The 21,567-nt window shown below is 48.1% G+C and overlaps 2 protein-coding genes across 4 annotated transcripts in view; one reads left to right on the top strand and one right to left on the bottom strand.

Moving 5' to 3' along the window:
* LRRK1 (leucine rich repeat kinase 1) overlaps positions 1–12,300 on the top strand; it is a 73,390-nt gene extending 61,090 nt beyond the window's left edge. For all 3 annotated transcript variants that reach the window (XM_005521623.3, XM_088063145.1, XM_088063146.1), the window contains 5 exons: positions 1,063–1,180; positions 2,381–2,497; positions 7,473–8,308; positions 8,898–8,999; positions 10,906–12,300. In XM_005521623.3, the coding sequence (XP_005521680.2) occupies positions 1,063–1,180; positions 2,381–2,497; positions 7,473–8,308; positions 8,898–8,999; positions 10,906–11,083 (1,351 nt within the window). In that variant the 3' untranslated portion in view covers positions 11,084–12,300. The remainder of the gene's footprint in view (positions 1–1,062; positions 1,181–2,380; positions 2,498–7,472; positions 8,309–8,897; positions 9,000–10,905) is intronic.
* A 5,115-nt stretch (positions 12,301–17,415) lies between these two features.
* The window catches only part of CHSY1 (chondroitin sulfate synthase 1), a 75,275-nt gene continuing 71,123 nt past the window's right edge, over positions 17,416–21,567 (bottom strand). The window contains exon 3 of the mRNA XM_014251219.2: positions 17,416–21,152. Coding sequence (XP_014106694.2) covers positions 19,560–21,152 — 1,593 coding nt within the window. The 3' untranslated portion in view covers positions 17,416–19,559. The remainder of the gene's footprint in view (positions 21,153–21,567) is intronic.

Below are 21,567 nucleotides of genomic sequence, written 5' to 3'. Positions count from 1 at the left end.
TTTTGCTCAGCCACATGTGACCTGCGGCTAGTTAGGTTCATTTTTATGGATGCTGCTGATTTTTATAGCCTCAGTCTTATTTGGAAACATTCACAAACTGATCTGAATTTTATATTAATGTGTTCATTATTTGTAACCATTAAGCTAATGGGAAAAGCACTAGATTTGTTCCTGAACTATTTGCTTTGCCATTTGTGGTCCCTGGTCATTTGTTCAGTGCAGGCAGTGTAACTTTTCCTGCTGAACTGGTAAAGCACATGGCACTCCCAGATGTATTTTGAATACATGGATGATGTCCAAATATTCACAGCAATATATCTCAGTGAATCTGCTTCCTGACTGGACAATCCACTTGCTGGAGACTGCTGAATAACAAGTTACTCACATGTGACAGATTTCAGGATGTGTAATTGCTTGTGTCACAGTTGGTAAAACATCTGGGACTCACAGATGTGCTTGTGAATATCCAGTTATTGTTCAAACATCCAAATCCAATAAACTTCCCCAAACAAACAAAATCCTTTTAGCTACAAAAAAACTATTAATTAGTCATATTTATAAATAGTTTTATTAGGTTACAGATCTTTGCTCTGTAGAATCATGCTCCTCTATTTATGTACTGGAATAATAATGAAGCCAGATAATAGCTAGGCAGTGAACTTGGAGAGCAGATATTCCCTTGAGAACCTAATGGGCAAGATGGGCTGAGACTTCCCAGCTATTAATTACTGCTGTTCAGCTGGAGCTGTTTGTCTCACAGCTCAGTTACAGGAACAGACCACATATGTCCTCCTAACCCTGTGCAAAGTCAGAGGACCGAGTGTAAATCTTCAGAAGAAGAAGCAGAACAGAAGCAATTGCACATCTGCCCCTGAGGAAGAGCTGTGACACATCTTTGTTTTCCTTTCCAATGAGGGATTTACAATTTGGAGGGGTGTAGATCCTTGCAGCATCATCCACATCTGGGCAGATGTGTTGTGGCTTGGCCACAAGTGCCCCAAGTCCCTTGGTCCCATGCAGGAGGAATGTTGGCTGTATGGAATTGTTGCTTGCTCCTTTCAGGAACTACACGGTGGTGAACCTGGAGAAAGGAGTCATGGAAGTGCAGAGGATGAGCTGCCCAGGAATGAAGCTGTGCTGCCAACTCAAATTTCAGAATGCCCTGTGGGCAGCCACGGAGGTGAGCATTGCCTGTGCCCCCCTCGAGAGGGGCCTCGTTAGGGGAGGCACAAACGAAGAGAAAGAGCCTGTTAAATTAGTAAAGCCAAAAGTGTGCGAGACAAAGGGCGTCTCAGATGAGCAGCGTGACTTTGCATCTGCTGTCTCCAGGTGTTTTGTTTCTACCTGACACACTGATCCAGACTGTGCCTCCCAGAGCCCAGAGCGATCGTGGGAACCTCAGCTTTCTGAGGGGAAACTCTGGGTTGGAGCAATCTGTACCCAGGGGTTCATCTGGGAAATGTCCTTATCTGTGGGTGATAAAGGGAGGCAGGGACAGAAAACATGCATTTAAGGGTGGAGTTTTGAAAAAGGCCCGAGGGAATTGAATGTTGGTGAGAAATGGGTACCCAAGTTTTGTGTTTGCTGTGGAAAATTGCAGCTAAAAAGATAAGAGCCAGAGACCGTGGCTGATTTATTCCCCAGAGCCCCTGCCCACCCATCAAAAAGGGGCTGTTAAGTGTAAGCCAGTTCTGACACAATCATTTCACACAAAACAAAGGAAAAACAGACAAAAAAAATTAAATGTACCTGAAGTTCAGTGTTTCAGAGTGGGGGAAAAAAAGGCCATGCTCACTGAGTAAATAATTTTACTTGTTGTTGGCTATTTCACTCTGCCCTGGCATGGAGGCTGTAAGTATAGAAATTTTTTTCTCCCCATAAGAAAATAAGATATTTTGACTTTTTCTGTTCTCAAATAGAGGTAAAACTCAAATTGTTGCTGGTTCCCAAACTGGGTGCTTTCGGTGAATCTAGTAAATTTTGGCGGTGTGGGGCAGGTGAAATTCCACATAAAATATAATGTCCTTTGAATGGACGGATTAATGCAAAATAACATACAACCTGCTTCAGTTGTTTGGGATTTTTGCATTCAGGGTTGTCAGATGCTGCTTTTGGATATGGTGATAAAACCCCTGCACTGGTGATTTTTGGTGACTTTTAGATAATGCATATATTGTCCACTGCCCATTCTGGGTAATGCAACACCCGCTTTCTACACACACACCAAAGGCTCTCCATGGAGAACAGAAATTCACTCTTTGGATATCAATAAATACAAATAAAATCCAGTTTTGGAACCAATTAGCTCTTGCTCAGATATCAAGATATGAAAAGCAGGGAGGTGTATTGCGTTTATAGAACTTTATGTGCTCTTTCACAGGACCAGAAGATTTCTGTGTATGGATTGCAGGGCATGTGTCCCCTAAAGACTCCACTGAAGGGTTTAGACACTCCTGCCACTGTGAGCTGCTTCCTAGTGATGCCTCTTGTCAAAAGGGTAAGGAACAACCCAAAGGAAAAGGGGCACAAGTGAGACTGCTGCTGAGCCAAGCTGCCACACTCAGCTGGTGCTGAAGGACTTTGGAATGGCCAGGAACATTTTGGCACTGCAAGGAGGTTTCCAGGTCTTTCTGCCCTGCCAGAGGACAGAGGGGTGGGCAAGAACCTGAGTCAGGGCATCGAAGATGGCACTTCCAAGCCTGCTGGGAAAATAGTCAAAACAGATCAAATTCCTCAGCAAGGAAGTTTTCCAGCTGCGTTTCCACTTCACTGGAACACAAGGTTTAGGTTGATCAAGCAAAGTAGAGAAGACATGAAGCAATAATTAGAATAGAGATTTGTTAAGTGCTAATGCAGGAGGTGGGTCCATGTGGCCTCTTGTACCCACTGTTTTCCTGGGCTGTGTGCTATCATTTGTGTGCACAGTCATCCTTAAATGTTATCTAGGCTCAGCTACACTCCTGCTTTGATTTTGAATGAGAGCACTTAGATAATACAGCTGTTTTGGGGAATGCTCTTATGGGTAACACGAATAATTACTCTAATGGGCATTAAAACAAGTTATATGTTATCTGCCTAGCCCTGGAATTGCCAGCATCCCGTTTCTGGCAGGAGAAATCTGACCTGAGTGCCTATTGCGGGCAAGTCTTGGGAGATGTATAAAAACTGTTTTCGAGCTAAATTACCTCCGGTTTGCTTACAGCCACCTCAAGTGAAAACATATAATTACGTTCCAACATTACTGGTAGCTGTGTAGTCTTTGCAAATGCCAGCAGACTGGGATGTGTCTGAGAGCTCAGACAGCTCTCAGAGCTGCTGGTTTATACCGGGCCTGTCCTGAGCCATTGTCCATTTCTGGCTCGTCTGCTGGGATTGCTGCTTGGACTGGATCTGAGGCAGATGGTTTGTGTAAGGTGTGCTGCTGCGCTTCCAAACATGGTGTAAGAAGCACTAAAGTAGGGCATTGATGTGAAGTAGGCACAGGGCTGGATTTCTCTGCATCTGTTGGCTTTCCTTGGCTCCTGGACCTGCAGCGTTTGTCAGCTATGGAGTTTCATTTCTGATGTGTAGGGCAAATTTCTTTTTCATGCTGCCTGAGGTCCCATCCAGGACAGTCGAAGGAGTCTTTTGCTTTCAGCTTTTCCACTGTCACACAGCTTGCAAAGCCATTCCTCAGGGGTTACAAGTGGCTTTATGTCTCCTGGTTTCTATTTCCAGTTTGTGGCTTGCCTAGAAAATGTCATAAATAATGCCAGGCTCTACAATAGCAATATTGAGTCTAGACACCTCCCTTCCTCCCCCGACCCTACCCAACCTTCCAGAAATCCACCTCCATTCGGCTCACTCCTTCTTAGTTTATTGGACTTACTTTTTCCTCTCTCCTTTCTATGAATGAGTTTGGCAGTGAAATGGCCAGAGCAGCAGTCTGGGGATGTGCAGGCCAGGCTGGCAAGAACTAAACCAGCCAGTTCTTCCAAAAAACCTATGTGGAAAGCTTACACTTGTCACACTCACTACCTGGCCAGCAAGCTCTATCAGAGTTATCACAGTCATTGCTGTCCAGTGGAGAAGATAATTGAATTTCCCTGGGAAGAAAGCCTTTAGCTGGTGAGATGTGAGGTAACTTTTAGTCAGAGAATTGCCGAGGGATGTTGCTGGGAAGGGGAATTCTTTACGACTGCCTTGGGAAGGCTGATCCAAAAGAAATAGTTTCCAAAACTTGGTTTCTCATCCAAAGGAAGCATCATGGAAATTTGAAAGCAAGCGAGAGGGGCCCAGAATCTGAAACTCACCCGCCAAGGAAAAGTCTTGTACAATTTAAGCTTTTTGTTGCATGCTTTTTGTCACCGGGATGATTCTTTTGGTAAACAATACAATTTCCAGAATAAAAAAAGAAAACAAATTAGCAAATGAGCAGGTTAAAAAGGGCAAACTAAGACACATTCTGCCTTGGTTTGTAACTTTCTTACAAAGAGATGTGGAGGGAGAGAGAAACGTGAATGGGTGCAAATCTTTGGCCTTGCACAGAAACCTGGAACACATGGAAACAAAAGCTGCATTTAAAGGCTGCAGCCAGCATTGCCAGACCCTGCGGGGATGAGAGGAGGAGGTGACCAGGCCCTGGTGTGGCATTTTTTGCCATTTCTCCTGATGTGCTGGCAGCAGGACAGGACGTCTGGAGCCGGCTCATCCCCGCACATTGCAGCCCAGCACGGCCCCGCTCGGGGCCTTCCTCCTGGCACGGCGGGGCTGCTGGCAGCACAGGGACTTCAAATGCAGTTTTGTTGCTGGGTGTTTTTGTTGGCTCTTCGTGGAGCCCAAATGTTGAAAATGAATTCTGAGAAAGTTACTTAAGGTTTCTGGAGGCTGCAGCCCTGCCTGCCTTTGGTCAATGCTGGAATACCCTGATCAGGGGAGTTTTGCCACACAGGCACTGGATGAAATCTGGTAAGTCAATGGCATCTGTGGGGAGGTGGTTTTTGACATGGTCTTCTGGAGAATTGGTCACTCCCTCACCTCAGTCATGTGAAGGATGGCAGGGTGAGGGCATTTCTCAGCATTTGAATTCCTACTCCTTGTTTCTTATCTCTCTGAGAGATAACAGTGGCTGGACAGAAACAGGTCCTGATAGCCAAGACAGAGAGGAATAAATGCCTCAATGGAAAAAGTATCTTCCAGATTTGCTTCCACTGTTTTTCCATCCCAGACAAGCCAGGATTTGGCACTGGCATTACTGGTAACACCGGGAGGGGTTCCCTGACCCACCTTTGCCTGGTTATGGTGCTCACTGCTCAGTGCCAACAAAGTTTGGCCCATGGAACCCAGAAGGGAATAGGGATTTTATACTGTAGTAGCTGACACTAATCAAGGAATTCAAAATAATTTTTTGTGAAGACTGTGCTTGGATAATTCCGCGTTATCAAATCAAATGAGACAAAATTATAATTTCTGAAGATTTTAATCGTGTCCTGTGTCATGCTGGGAGCAGTTCAAGTTGACATGCCCACATTACAGTTAATATCTGATGTTCCCATCTCAATTTAATTTTTCCATTTCTAGTAAGAAATGCCCCTTGTGCAGGGTCCTTCAGACTGAAAAAGTTGGACCATTTTTTACCAGAGAAATGTGGGCTGTTCTGCTTTGTTTTATTCAGTTTTAAATAATTGAACTCCCTTCCAAAGAAAAAGTAACCCAAAACCCAGCTTGTGCAAAGCATTGTGCCATGATCCAACCTACTGATGCAACTCCTTGGCAAAGCCACTTCCAGGAGCCTTTGCACCAGATCCACATGGCAGCAGGGACATGGCACTGAGCACTGCAGGTCGTTGGGGTTTCTTTTAATTAGTGGTTAGAGAATTGGGACTGGACTGAGTTAGTCCAAGCCCCATTTCACAACTTTCCACTTGCTTTCCTAGTTTTTCCCATTACAGTAAAATTCTGCTGTGATTTGGATTAGTCACAGGGGCTCAGTGCTCTTGTGGTTTTACTCATACTTGGTGTGCAGAGAGTGTCTCTTTGTCCAGGACTCTCAATGAGCCTTGCAAGCAGAGCTCTCAATTAAATAACACCCTGCACTAGCTGCCCCTCAATAGCTGGGGCAAGTCAAGATACTGATTTTAATGTGGGTTTACAGCCTGGGAACTATTCTCCAGGCTTGGCAGAATTGAGATCCCTGGAAGGGCACAGGGCTGCCTTAATTTAATTTTTGCATTCCCAGCAAAGGGTGACTCTGAGCCCTCAGCCCATCTCACTGGCACCCTGGGCATGCCAAAGGCAGGGTTTTCCACTGTGGAGAACCTTAAGAGGGGTGAGGTTGTGTCAGCTCTGTGGTGCTCTGTCTGGTTCTGTTTGGTTTGCTGTGCTTAGTCCAGGCAGCAAAAAAGTCCTGGATAAAATGGTCTTTTTTTAGAATTTATTGCTCCACAGGGAGGAAACAGAAAGGCCTTTGAGGTAAGTATTGTTTTATCTGCTTCACAGATGGGGGAGTTTCTGGTGGAGACTCAAGGTCATGGGAAGTTTTTTTTCCCAAGAGATCAATTTCCCAGTCTGTTTAACAGCATTTTGCCCCACTGGGATGAGCTGGAGGAGTCGCTGAGCCGTGGCCTTCCCAGCAGCTCCTGCCACTGGGACACAAGGGATGCGTGGCCACAGAGCTGGAGTTGCATCCAGCACATCTGTACATTTAGGAACAGGCTTCTACCAACCTGCAGAATTGTTCGTGGCACTTGGCAGGTGCTTTGCTGAGCTGCTGCTGCTTCTGTGCCCTCAGCTGGGATGTCTGAGCTGCCAGGGATCCCAGACCCTGAGCACATCCCTGGGAGGAGCAGTGCTCTCAGTAGCAGACTCTGGATGTGGAGCAATCACTGGATGCTCTTGTTTGTGAGAATATTGTCTCTCTCTCTCCATTTTTACCGCATTTCTTCCATTGTTCTCCTACCTACATTGATAGCAGTAGCTTTACTCCTTTTTTGGAAGTGAGCCGGGTTTCTACAGCTGGATTCTTTAGGATCATGATGGCTGTCTCTGAACATACTCCAGCTTGAATTTGTTAACCTTCAGGGCAGGCTGCCAGGTCTGCCCTTGCCAGTAAAGAGAGAGGTAATACTGGGTGAAAGGAGTGTGGCTGTGCAGCAGCTTCTCGGGAGTGACTTTGTTTTATGCTGCTGTTATCGCTGTTTCGGGGTAAGTTACTGGTGTTCTTGCAGAATGTGAGAAGCAGGCAGAGCGTCTGGGATTGAAAGCTCTTCTGTTATAGAGAAGTAAAGAAATAGGAAAAAATTCTTTTCTGTGAGAGTGGTAAGGTCCTGGCACAGAGAGGTTGTGGACTCCCTATCCCTGGAAGTGTTCAAGGGCAACCTGGTCTGGTGGAATATGTCCCTGCCCATGGCAGAGGGATGGAATGAAATGATCATTTAGGTCCTTCCAACCCAACCATTCTATAATTCCATGAAGTTTTTCTCTGTTTCTTGCAGAACTCATATGTGGTGCTGGCTGGCTTGTCAGATGGACTCGTAGCCGTGTTTTCAGTGTCCCAGGGCCTGCCAGGGGACAACTGCTCCTACCTGTGCTCCCACACAGCAAACAGGTCCAAATTCAACATCTCCGACGACGACCCGCGGCAGAACCCGTACCCAGTGAGGGCCATGGAGGTCACCAACAGCGGTGCCGAGGTGTGGTACAGCAACGGCCCCGGCATCCTCATCATCGACTGCACCTCCATGGAGATCAGCAGGAGGCTGGAGCCCTTCAGCCCGCCCTCCCTCATCACATCCATCGCCTGCAACTCCGAGTGCCACGGGGAGGAGGTGGTCTGGTGTCTGGATGATAAAAGCAACTTCCTGGTGATGTACCACGCCACCAGCTACCAGCTCTGCGCACGCTACTTCTGTGGGGACTGCAGCCCCCTCAGAGACATGTTCACCATCCAGCAGCCCTTGGCTGCCATCCCAGCCACAGCCCCCATCAGCCACAGGGCGATGGAGAGCGACCCTCCGGGGGACATGAGCATCGTGTACAGCCCAGACGTGGGCACCCAGATCCTGAACCACCAGGACTCGCTCACAGATTACTGCTCTGTGTCTTCCTACTCCTCCTCGCCTCCCAGTGCCGTAACCCACTGCCCCTCCAGCCTGCCCAGCTCGCCCATGAGCTCTTCCAGTGCACCCTTCTCCACAGATTTTGGGGAGTCTGAGAAATTCCATGAGCTGAAGGCTTCCCTGGATCACGATGCTTCACCTGTGGGTGACAACACAGAGCATCTCCAGGCAATCAAGATTCTTCCCGTAAAAGACCTCATCTGGATCCCCAGGTAAGTGGGTCACTTACCCAAGCAACTTAGTCAAAATCCCTCCTGGCTGAACATGAGATTAACTCAGGCTAATTCAGCAGCTTTTGCATTCCCAGTATGATTCACCTGGCCAGAAAGTCAAGTTGCCATTAAGAAATTCTGTTCCCAGTATAGTGGAACATGGATTTTCTACGCCTTTTGAAAGTACGTGGTGTTGAGCAGAAGGCCACGTGGAAGGCCTTGCTGGGTTGGTTTCAGCCGAATGAGAAGGGGGTGGTCAGACTCCAAGCTGTGTTTCCCCAGCTACTGAGGAAACAAAGAGCAGCAGGCAGCCTCCTTGCTTGGACACAGCCCTGGCAAGTCCTGCTGCCTCCTGTGGAGCTGATGGGAACCTCTGGGAAGCTGATTTTGCTTGTCACAGGATCTCTCACAGTGATCATCATCACTGGATTGAGGATGCCCCTGTGGCATCACGGTGCCCCCTCCCCTGCAAGACATCCTGTGGCTGCAGGTGGGCATGGAGCAGAGGATGCATATCCAGCATGGATCTTCCTCAGCTGACAGCATCCCCAGTGCTGAGGATGTGACGTCTCCCTCATTTCTCTTCTAGGAGAGGAGGGGACATCATCGTTATCGGGCTGGAGAAGGAATCGGGCACCCAGCGGGGCAGAGTGATTGCGGTGCTGAAGGCAGGGGAGCTGGCTCCCTGCGGGTGAGGCTGACTGGGCTCACCAGTCTCCAGGGGCACAAGGGGGCTGGGGGGCAGAGGGAGGCTCTGCAGGCTCTCAGGGCTCTTGGGAGCTTCCTGTTTGCTTCCAGCAGCCTCTGAGGAGGTCCCAGTGAGAGGACACAGAGTTGCTGGTTGCACATCAAGGCATGTACACTCTCTTGCGGCGGGGCAGCGCTGTGACTGCAGCCTGGTCTGCAAAATCCACAGAGACTGAACACCCCATAATGACAGACAGCACCGTGCACAATGTGATGGAGCTGGCCTGATCCTGCCTGGTGCTGGCTCCCTTTGCTCTGAGGGCACCTGGCAGAAGGTCAGAGCAGCTTGGCAGACTCGGGCCCCGCGCTCAGAACAAGAGGTGTATTTATGCAGAGCACGGCGCTTGTCTGTGGCTGCATTCACGTGGGTCAGGTTGATGTTCTGGCTCTAAATGAGCACCTTTGTGCTGTGGGCAGTGACAGGCTGGGGGACGGCTCCTGCAGCACAGGGGAGAGCAGTTATATACGTTAATTTAAAATGTTTCATACAGCGAAGGAGAGTCCAAGGGAATAAATAGCTGCTGGAGAGGTGGGGGTGTTCCTGCTGATCACTTAAATACCGGTCTGGGATTGTACTATTTATGTCCAAACAAATGCAGGTTAAGCAGTGCTAAGGATTATAAATGATGGTTTATTACCACCAGGCAAACACAACAGGAGATCAAAGGCTCCTGCCAGTCCCTCTGCTCTGAACTGAATGTCTTTATCAGTTAACTGGGAGGAGAGAATTCTCTTTATTGTTCACAGGTACTCTTAGGTTGGTTTGCTTAACCCAAATTGAGTGTGGAGTTCAGGCAAAGTGATATCACATCTCACAACTGTCCTGCCCTGCTGCCTGACTGGAGCAAGCACCGTGGCCATTGACCCTCCCTGTTTGAACAGCAGGAAAAGAGCAGAAGGGGAGGAAAGGGAAGGGGTTGCTCTAACATCAGAGCAGAGAGGGGAAGAAAGGGAGGGGGCTTCGTAGGGGCAGTTTGTGATAAAAACCAGCTGCCAAGGACAGTCCTGTGGCCAGTGCTCCCAGCTGGACACCTTTCTGGGGAAATAGTGTGGGGCCAGCCTTCCCCATCTGCTAAGGGAATGGTACAAGGAGCCCAGTGAGGGCTGGACTCCTGTTCCTTGCTGGATCCTGCAAGGGAAAAGTGTCACTGTCTGCTCAGCCACCTCCCTCTGAGGTACCTCAGGGCCAGCTTCAGCAGAGAGCACGAAGGGAAGCACATACAACACAAACCACACAGATCCCTGAGTGCTGCCACCGCTGTGCCTGCTCTGAGCCAACACAGGCAGGCTCCATCCTGCTTCCATGCTTTATTCCAGGCTGTGGAAGCTCTCGGCAGCCTGTCAGCTGTGTTATGATGGAGCTGTTCTGAAAATGCCCAGCTGGCAGCAGGAACAAGAGTCTGTGGATTTAGCAAATCAGAAGATTAGCAGCAACTTCAAATACCACGGCAGACTTAAGCCCCCACCTGCATGTTTAGGCACCTGAATCCCTTTAAAAACCTTTTACCCATGTCACTGAGCAGCTTGGTTTTGATGTGACACAGTTTCTGATCCCTCTCTTTGTTACATTCTCCTTGCTGAAGGATTTGCAGCTTATAAAAAGCTTGTGTAGCTGGAAGGGAAGCTCATGAGGCAGTGCTGCACTCGCAGAGCTGCTCTTCCTCGTAATGCCCTTCCCTGGAATGTCCTTCCCTGGAATGCTCTTCTCTGTAATGCCCTTCCCTGGAATATCCTTCCCTGGAATGCCCTTCCCTGGAATGCTCTTCTCTGTAATGCCCTTCCCTGGAATATCCTTCCCTGGAATGCTCTTCCCTGTAATGCCCTTCCCTGCTCTCTCCTCCCTTCCCCAGGACGCTGGTGGATGCGGCTCTCGTAGCGAAGGACATGGTTGTGTGCTGCTTTGAGAACGAACACATGGAGCGGTGCCTGGCTGTCTGGAGGGGCTGGAGTGCCAGAGACTTTGACATTTTCTACCAGGCCTACGAAGAGCTGGGAAGGCTCGAGACCTGCATGCGCAAGAGAAGGTAGTGCCCGTGGCGCTGGGATCTGAGACTCTGCGGGAGACGGGAGCATCCTGGACTCGGAGACACAGCCCAGACCAGGGGTGATGGGGGGGAGTGTGTGTCTGGTTTGCTGCTAATGAGCACCGTGGGGTTCTCAGAGCCCCATCAGGGCTTTTGGGGAATGAAGAAGCCGGTGTGAGCAGGGCTGGGACAGGCCTGGGAGCTGGGCTTGGCTCCCCTGCCCCATCACACGCTCCCCTGGGCAGTGCAAAGGCAGAGGTGGCTGCAGTCCTGCTCATCCCCCAATTTCCAGTTCGTTCTTCCCCATTTTTAATTCCTTCCTCCCCTTCAGCATGCCCTGGCTGCTGCTGCTGCTGTTGTTGTGTGTGTCAGCCAGGAGAGCTCTGTGGGCTCTTCCCTGGGAGCCTGAGCACGTTTCAATCCCGGCTGCCTGCTGGCTGGCAGCACTGTGGGCTGATTCACCCTGTTCCAGGAGGAATGCATCTGCTGGAAACCCTGCACGGTGGGGCTGCTTCCCACCTCCCTGCAACTCCATTAGGGGCTACTTCAGGTGTAGTCCCTGTGTAGAGACACCCTGGTGTAGGAACCAGCAAGAAGCTGTGGCTGGCCACTGCATTACTGGTTCCTAAAAGCTGTAGTGGTGCAGCGTTCCTGAGAGGGAGCCCAAAACAACCTGCCAGGAATGCTGCACCAGGAGTCAGTGAGCTGGTTCATGGCACTGCTGCCATGGCAATGGAGCTGATGGAAAGCAAAGCCACTGGGTGTGACAGGTATTCCTGGTGGAAGAGAAGGGAACCAGGAAGGTTTATAAGCTGTCTCTGCTCCACTCCTCTTTCTCTTGGGAAATGCACTCTGGAGCAGCAGGAACACAATAAGCTCAGTTTGCCTGTGTATCTGTGCAGCTTCTGTCCACCACAGCTTGTATTTAATCTTCATTAGTGGTCTGGGATGCTGTATTGGCTCTGAATCCAATTGCACTTAATTATCCCAAGCATGTACAGCAGTGTAAAAAGTGTCCCCAGCTAAGCACCCTGTATAAAGATGTACAGTTTGAATTTTGAACCTTTCATTTTTTTTTTTTTTAATCCCAAGAATCTTGTGTGAGCATCGGCAAGGCTGGCCAAGGCCGAACGGGCAGGTTAACCCTCTGGTTCACATTTCTGTTGCAGGCTGCTAAAATATCTTTCTTCAGAAACAGAATGTATCTTAAAATAAACTGATTCCTCCCCAGGGTGACACTGCATTGGTGGTTTTTATTGGAAATCCAACTGGCACTGGGTGTTTGGGGTTTGCAGCATGATTCAAGTGCTTGTTGTGATGAGCACAGCTGGAATCAGGGCTGTGAGTACAGACTGTCTCCGTACCTGGCCTTGCCTGTGACTGTCACCCTTGTGCCTCCCCAGCAGCTCATAAAATAGGTATGGCAGCACCAAAATTTCCCTCCCTTGCCAGGACATGCTCTCTGCCTGTTGTCTCAGGGCTGGGATGAGGTCTCACAGTCACCTTCTCCAGCTGCCAGATTCCTCTGACTTGAAGGAACTCTTCCCCGATACCTGAAGCCCCACCAGGAGCTGTAAAGGGGCTCATTCTTTCATTCAGCCTTGCAGGTTTTCTCTGAGGAAGCACCCTGTGGAATAACCACAGCAGTTCCTTATTGTCCCTCTTGCCCTGAACACCTTGGGTGCCGTGCTGCTTCCAAAGCCAGTGTGGGCTCCCCAGTGCCCGTGGGGGAAGCTGGAGCATCTTCCAAACCTTTGGTGGGCCCTGGCCAAGGCCTGGACACAAAAGGGCCATTGTTCTACTGGACATCATCTTCTGGGGCTGTTACTGCACAACACCCTTCCCAACACACTGAGACATCCCTGCTCCCTGCCAGGTGGGCCAGGGTGGTCAGCTGGGGAGGGAAGAGAAGGGGGTGTCACCTGGGTTTCACAGGACCTGTGAGAGATCCTGGGTGTGTGTCCCAAAACCTCCTGGGAGCAGGGGGTTGGTTCCCAAAAGCAGCTGAGAGCCTGAGTGTTGTGTTGCTACCCTGGAATAAGAACAAAATCCTTCCCCCTTCAGCAGACCTGAAACCCCATTAGCACAAGGCTCCATTAAGCGAGCACTGCACGTGCTGCAGGAATTATTCCCCAGGGGCAGAAATAAACAGACATTAAAAGCAAAATTAAAACAACTCCCACCAGTTCAAACAGTTGGAGATTTCATTGCTCCTTTCCATCTCTCCCACCAGCAAAGCCTATTCTCCTGATGGCAGGTACAGGTGAGGGGCATCAGGCATCCTGGGGGAAGGGACTGGGTCACAGCCAAAGGCAGGAAAAGCCCCCAGAGCCTGGGAACAGGGGCAGCATGAGCCCAGGAGTGGGTCTGGGGGAGCTGCACCTATCACAGTCTTCACTCTTTTATTTCAGCTGATAAAAATAAACCCAAGCAGGGCCCTGGTGCGGGGTTATTCCTTCAGCTGACTGAGGAGACGCAAGAAAACAGGTTTGGGTTTGTTGTGTCAAGGCCAGGTTTCCCCCAGGCCAGCCTGGGAGCAGCGGGAGCACATGGAAGGGGCTCGCGCTGGGAGGGAAGCGGATGTTCCCGGAGTGGATTAACCCCCAGCAGCAGCAGCAGGAGGGCAGCGGGTGCCAGGGCTGTTAATTACTCATCAAGAAAGCAAAGAGAGATGAACAGGACCTGCCTGGGATTAACTGAGCCCAAAAGCCCGCCCCCAGCTTCACTCTCTCACTCAGCTGCTTCCTGAGAGCAGAGCCACACACGTCCCTGGGCTTCTCCCTGCAGTGCTGAGTGGTCCTTTACCTGCTTTGAAAGGATTCAATTCCCAGCTGGATACTGATTCCTGTTCCTGGTTTGGGCTGTTCCTTTGCTGGCATCAGTGCAGAATCAGGCCTTGGGATGAAGAACAGCTGTGCCCAATACCAGCATCCCAGTTTAGGGCGTGGCCTGAATATTTTTGGTGGGGGGAGGCATCATGTAGGGGCAAACCATTGGTTGCATCCCATATCCAAGATCCCATATCCTGATGCTCACTCTGGACATTTTTGGGGCCCCAGCACTGTGGGTGCACAGTCTGGGGCTGTCCAAACCCAACCTACCCCTCCTGTGTGCAGAAAAACAGGGAATATTACAGCTCATTCTGCTAGGAAAGGAAAGGAGGGCTGCTCATTGCACACACTGGCCTGGACAGTGGGCAGGAATTGTTGTAATTTGATATATTAGAGCAAAACCCCACTTCTTGTGCAGGTGAACACTGCCACACCAGCTGGATGCTCCCCATCCCACACAGCACCAAGGGCTCTCAGCTTCAGCATAAGGAAAAATGAGGTGATTTCTAAGGGAGGTGGGGAAAGGGGCAGTGCTGGCTGCTTTGTATTCTGCTACCGAAAGGACAGAGGAAATTAGTTTTCTTTAAGCAAGCTTTAAAAGGACAGGAAATATCGTGGCTATTTCGGGCTGCCGGCCTGTCCTCGGCTTACCCCAGCCAGTGGCTCGGGGATGGGAGCTGGGTCGGGCTTCAGTGGCTCAGCCCAGGTGGAAAAGGGTAAGGATGGGCTGGGGATGGAGATGGGCATGAGGAGGGAGGTTGTGACGTAGATAAGGGTGAGCATGGGGCCGGGGATGGAGCTGGGGATGAAAATGAGAAGGCTGGGACCAGGAATGGGCTTGGGGATAAGAATGGTGCCACGGATTGGGCTGGGGCTGAGCTCACCTGGGACAGGTGCTCAGCACTGGGGGAATCAGTGCCAAGTGCTGCTGGCAGTGGGCAGAAGGACAGAGCCCATCCCCAACCCATGAGTGCAACATCCACAGCGGTTCAGGTTTCCCAGAGCCATCGTGGTCCTACCCCAGCACTCAGAACCAGCCTGGCAGAGCCAGTGCTGGCACAGCAAACAGCTTTTATCTGCCCCATATCCCAGCCTGCTTGCACTGGGAGATTATTTTATCATGGAACCACTTTAAACTGAGCCCCTCTGAGAGCCCTATAGCTAAAATGTCAGTAAAACACAAAGGTAGGTTACTCTTTTGTCTTCTTTTTCTAAAAGGTGGAGCAGGATCCTGGCAAAGTCCTCTTGACGCCCCCAGCCAAATGGGAGACCCCCAATTTCCAAGAGACTCCAGCCCAGCCTGATGGAAATGTTGGAGTCGATTCAGGTCAATTAAAGTTGAGGTTTTTATTGAATTAAAGTGTTAAAGTAAGCACAGCCAGTCCAGTATTTGGGCTGGTATTTTTTATGTTAATTGAATTTTTTTCACCCCTCTCATAAAAGTGATTTATAAGTTAGTAGGGATTCCTGGGCTGGAGGAGACCTGGGAGATGGTTCTGGAGCTTGGAAAGGAGATGGGACACGTTTCTTACACCTGGGAAAGTGTCAGCAGTAGTTCGGACGTGAGGAATAAAAGTGTTTCTGGCAGCAGCAGCCAGGTAAAATGCAGGAAAATAGCTGGAAAGTTCCTCATGGGAAGCACTGCCTTGGCTGGGGAGCCCAGGTTGTCTCCAAGGCTGCCTAAGCCTGGGAAGGAGGTGGATTTTGAGCTCCAGCTGGGATCAAACCCCTGAATTTGCTCTGGTCAGCACAATAACTCACATTGGTAGAGTCCACTGGCTACAAAAACATTAATTAAAACAGGTCCCACATGGGCAGTGCCCCACCAGCCCAGGGATCAGCAAGGCCAGAGCAGAGGAGGAGCCTGGTGGGGCCTGGACCTTCTCTGCATTTTTAATGCCTCTGAAAGATTTTCTTTCCAAAAAACTCCCGATTGCGGCTGGCTGTGCAAGCCGAGTATTTTTAGCAAGTATTCATGCAAAACGGCTCAGGATAATAATTTGCAATGTAAAGTTAGAGGCTTCCACAAAAACTCAGAGTAAGCAGATTTGGGTCAGCGGGACTTTGTGCTGATTTTGCTGAAAGGAACCATCCAGCCAGGTCCAGGGGAGCTACATGGGGCTGGTCACTGAGTTTTCTGGGTTAATAAACCCCCACTGTGCCCACAGGACCAAAACTTGAAATCCTTCCATGGACTGTGATCTGCAAAGTTACAGATAAATGTTTCACATGTACATAGTCACATCCAGCAAGACAGTCACCAGGAGTACTCGCTGCTGGACTCACATTTCTTCCCCATCTCCCTTTGCCTCTTGTTGCCATCATTCATCCATGAGCAGGAGGGAAAAGCTTTTAGGAAACAGCGTTAATAAACCCAGCTCCTCACCCAGGGGTGAGCAGAGGTGAAGGGTGCCCAGGGGCTGCAAAGCTCTGTGTGGGTGGGAGTTTTATTGTGTGAGGACACTCACAGCCAATGCAGCATACAACCCACGTTACCTGCACCAGAATAACGAGGGAAAGAAGTGTCTCACATTTTTAATGATTTTAATAAAGAAGAGAAACATCTCTATAGATAGGACATGACTGGGCACCACATCCTTCATTTTCAGCATGACACCACCTCATTTTCTCACACCTCTGTGGCCCAGAGGAAAAACCCTCCCATGATTTTCCCGCTTCCTCAGCGTGAAGGGAACTTCTGTCCGAAGCAAACAACTGGAGCAAATTGAGGATGAAATGTTCCAGCCCCAGAAGGAATTTTTGTCAAGGCTGGGTCAGCACCTACCAGCTGATGATTTCCACCTCTGTCCAGTTCCTTACACCTGGGGCAGCAAATGCCGCTTATTTTAGTATAAAATGGGGTTTATGTGTTTAGACTTTGTCATAAGGGGTTAAAATTAAAATTTAACTTTAAAATGGGTAACTTTTAAGCTGCAAGTCCATAAAATATGTGACCAATTGCAATGTGAGGCCTCACAGGATGCCTGCAAGCTTGGTGCAAAACTCACTTTTAACAGAGATTCGGTAACAAAATTAGAACTGCAGCAACTTAGAAAAAAACCCAATACCAGATGGGTGCCGTTCACTAAATGGCTTTTTCCAGTTACATACATTCTGCTTTTACCAGCTGTTATGGGCTAAAAAAAGTCCATAATCATAAATGTTAATAAATACAGTACAAGTACAGGGATTTTTTTCCTCCTGTTTTGCTGCCATTCTTTGGGATTCATATTCTTTAAACTCTTTTCTGCACCACAGATACAAACTGCCTTTTTTTTTTTTTTCCCTTGTGTGAAGAAACACCTCTGCAATCCCCAAGATTCTTGCTTTGGGACTTAATTTTGTCCTCACACCAATACTGAACAACTCCTAGAGTTATTAAATAATAAGTGCTCAACCCACTTAATTATTTGTACTGTGTTTTGAATACACAGAACATCATGGCACCGTGCAGCCTTGTCACTGTGTGTGAGATGCACATTTCTGGGTATTTTCAGGCAGCAGAAGTACTTTGAACATGAGGAAAAAGTCAAAACCAGGGAATGGCACAGCTCATCAGCACCAGAACCTGATGAATGGGTTTGTTCTCCCTTCCCTCAGAGCCAACTGAGCTCATCCCAGGCCAAAACACAACACAGAGGTCAAAACCTTTGGAAGAGAGAGATCCTTTTACCCAGACTTATTCCCAAAGTGTGTTACTCTGTGCTGGGTGGAACGATACGGACTGACGACGTGAGCAGCTCCAATTGCAAATAAAAAAATCTTTATTGCATCTTAGAAGCAAGTCTTAAAAAAAAAAAAAAAAAAGGAAACAAAGAAAGAAAAAATAAAAAAAGAGAGAGAAGGAAAAATTTTCCATGCACCTACATCCTCGGGACTGTCACCAGAAAAGGATGAACATTGTAAGACACAGACTCTATGCTAGTTGCAGTTCATACTCCACACACGTGTAAACAATGTTATTTCTTCTACTGGAATAGCAGTTGCTCCGTAATATCCCTTCAAACATGGCAACAACCACTTAAGCCTTGGATTTTCTCCATTTGTTCACTTGCCTCCACTTCCCCAAGAGCAGAAGTGGAACTGAGGGCAATGAGATGAAATGGGGCTGGAGGATACGATAGAAAAATATATTGTTCGCTGGTTTTTATTTTTTGTTTCTGCTGAGCAGGATATTTACAGGTACATAGGTCCCAAGAGATCATCTGCTTCAATGACAATGTCCAGTCACTGTCCAAGTCTCAGTGTACAGGGTTCCCTATCTGGCTTTAAGGCACTTTATTTTGTGTATTTTCTCTTACCTTGCTAGGTGTTAACTCACAGGGATCACATTTCCCTTGTATTCAGCCTCCTCATCCCCAGTTCCTCTTAGAATACCAAAAAAATTCCTAAACTCACTGAAGTCATTCCAAAAATGTTAAATTTGGGAGGAAAAAAAAAAAAAGATTAATGAAAAAATATTTTAGAAAGTAATCTTTGGACATCATTTACTGTAAGTATGATGTACACTACCTTATCAGTGAGAAGATGCAATACATTCCTAATATATATATATATATTTACACACACATATATATATATATAAAATATTAAAATGACTAACAGATATTCAAGGAAAGGTCAAGAACCTAAAACAATGGATATTAAATAAATTAACGGTCTAGCAGATACAGGGGAAAAAAAACCCCAAAACAAAACTAATAATCCAATGTAATAATTGTTCTCATTAACATCATGTGAGCGATTGAACGAAACCGATGCGATCGGGCGTGGGACACTCGGTGCAGAGGAGTTTTCCAGGCTCTCCTCAGGGATTTTGGATTGTTCATTGTGTGCTGTCCTTTGGCTGCCAGAGATTCCCATTCCCCAGCCCCTTCCCCTCGCTCCTCAGGCATTTCCTGGTCGCATCGCTCAGCCCTGGGAGGCGGCTGAGGACAAAACACAGAACCCACCACGGATTCCCCAAACATTCCGTCCGTCTGTGGACCAAATACCAAACACAACAATTTCTACAAGGACTAATCACGGCTTGTGCTTACTTCCTTCCCTTGCCTGCCCATAAGTGGAAGTGTATTTTTAAACTGAAATAATCAGCTGTTAGGGAAAAAAAAACCCAAACAAACCCTCCTGCGATTACCACCCCTTTCTCATCGCCACAGCAACTTGGATTTTCTAATGCAATTTGAAAATTAATGGCTAATCCTGAACCAAAGGAGTGGAATCTTTGCACGGTAGCAGTCACACCAAAAACATTTAGACACAGCGTTTTGTCACTTGGCTTTGCACGCTCAGGTCCACATTTACAGATTCCCAGCCATGAAGACGGCAACGGAAACGGTAGGAAATAATCTTTTGTTCATAAGGAAATTCTAATTCAAGTCAGATTTCCGCTGATCAGATAACTCTTAAACAATTTTTTTTTTTTTTGTTTGAAGGCAAATATTGATCACAGTTTTGTTCAAAACCAAAAACACAACAACAAAAAAACCCAAGGGCCTTGTTCTTCTCAAAACGAGCGCTTTGTAAGAAAACAACGGTGATTTCTAAAATATATCCTGTGTGGTCTTTTAAAAGTGAATTATCAAAAAACATTTTCCCAAAAATAAATTAGATAATTAAAAAAAAAGTCTTTTCCAGCATAGCTGGACATTAGGCTGTCCTCACTGAGCCATTAGTATTGCTGCTTTTCCCAAAATTTGGGTCGTTTTTCTCAAACCATATTTCTGCCAGCTGTTGTGTGGACCCATAAGTTGAAGCTTTGGACCCCAAGCACATTTTATATTGTTTTGGATCAAGATTAGGGTCACAAAAAACAGGGTGATGCACATGGACTACTCCAATTTCTTGGCTTCTGAAAGTTTTTAAGCCAGCTTGAATGACTTTGTTAAACAGATCTACGTCTTCAAGGCCCCAGCCTTGGATGGAGACATCAAAGCCACCCGCTTGAAGAAGGTCACCTTTGTAAATACAGGTGATACCAAAGCCATAGTTCCTCCAGAAACCTGTTTTCTGGGTGAAGGCAAAATGATTGTCACTAGGAACCTTTCCACTATAAACAATCTTTGGATCATACTGGCTAAAAATGATGGGAAAATATACTTGCTGACCCAAAACTGTATTGGCTCTACACCGCTGGAGGAATTCTGTGGTAAACACTAAGTCAACATCACAGAAGAAAAGTAAAGACTCGTTCTGGAACTGAGAAGATCCGACTTCCAGAGCCAGTGCCCTTGAGAACTCCCCCGACACTGGCAGAACCTGCATGTCAGCCTTGGGGTATTTGGAGCGGTAATCTCTCATCAGCTCAATCTGCTTCGCTTTGTCAGGGTTGGAGTTGGAATTGAAAAGCAGAACAACCAGCTTGACGTTCTGGTTTGGAATGAGGCACGTCTTTTCAAAATTCCCCATGAATCTTGCAAACATGTCAAACCGTCCAGAGAGAGGGATCAGGATGTTGATCTTCTTGTCTTTGAGCTCCTTCCTTTCTGCTTTGGACCTGCTGAGCTGGAAAGGGACAAACATCTTCAGCGAGTTGGAGAGGAAGGACAAGGACCCAGAATCCTGATTGATTTTGCTGGCCAGCTCTTTGGCGTCCATCTCTTCATGCTCCATGAACTGGATCTTGCTGAAGGTCTGCTGCAGGTACGCGTGCCTCCTCACGGGGACTGTCATCTTCTTCCCCTTGTGCTTCTTGTAGAGAAGCAGCAGGTCCAGCACGTACTCTGCTCCGTACATGGGGTTCACCCTGCGGTATCCATACTGAATTTCCTTGAAATCAATGATTCTCCCCCGCGTCTTGGCGTTGGCGTTGATCATTTCCATGACCTGCATAACGATGTCATCCAACGCCTCGCGCTGGGACGAGTCCATCCCTCTCCGAGGCGGCTGCCCGTCGGCACCGGAATACAAATATTTTCCTGTAAGGAACTCCCACTCCAGTATCTCCTCCCTGTGGCGGGGCTGGAACCGCATGAAGGAGGGCGGCATCCCGAGCTGCAGGTCCTCCTTGTGGATTTCGGTGTTGCTGTACTTGCTCATGAGCACGATCTCGCGGTGCAGCTGCACGGTGCGGTGGCGCAGCTCGGCGATCTTGCGGCTCAGCATGTAGCTGTGCAGCCTGTACTGGTATGGGGGGTTCTTGTTGGGGTGCAGCGTTATGGCTCGGTGGATTTTGCTGTTCCTCAGGTCTCGGATGTAGCCTTTTTTGTTCTTCTCGTAATTCTCGTAGAACAGCTGCTGCATCTAGAAAAGAGAGGGAGAGGAGAAGTCAGAGTCTCGGCAGTGCTGACCCTGTGAAAGTTTGCCCACGCAACCCCGATGGGACAGAATTCCCCCTCGCTCACAAGGCCAGAAGGCTTTCTGAATAAGCTGTCTTTGGGTTTAGGCACAGGTTGTAGCAATACCAGCTGCTATTCAAGGAAATTAAGAGGATTATTCATTGTAAACTGGTGAAAGAAACATCTATCATGGATTTGGGATTACTACAGCCCATTCTAGAGATATCACCGGTGGCCAAACAATTCTGCAGTAAGTCGATTGTAAGCTCATTTCTTCACAACAACACACCATCACCAGGAAAATAACACGGTGAAGTGTTCACTACAAAACTTTCATTATTCATCTCCCATTGTTTTAATATTAATAATAAAGAAGAAGA

Source organism: Pseudopodoces humilis, chromosome 16 (genome assembly GCF_049639895.1).
Source record: "Pseudopodoces humilis isolate 2021_Gansu_Grassland_sample_001 chromosome 16, ASM4963989v1, whole genome shotgun sequence".
NCBI classification, from domain to species: domain Eukaryota; kingdom Metazoa; phylum Chordata; class Aves; order Passeriformes; family Paridae; genus Pseudopodoces; species Pseudopodoces humilis.
The sequence above is the reverse complement of the archived record's forward strand: the minus strand, read 5'-3'. Positions and strand labels throughout refer to the sequence as shown.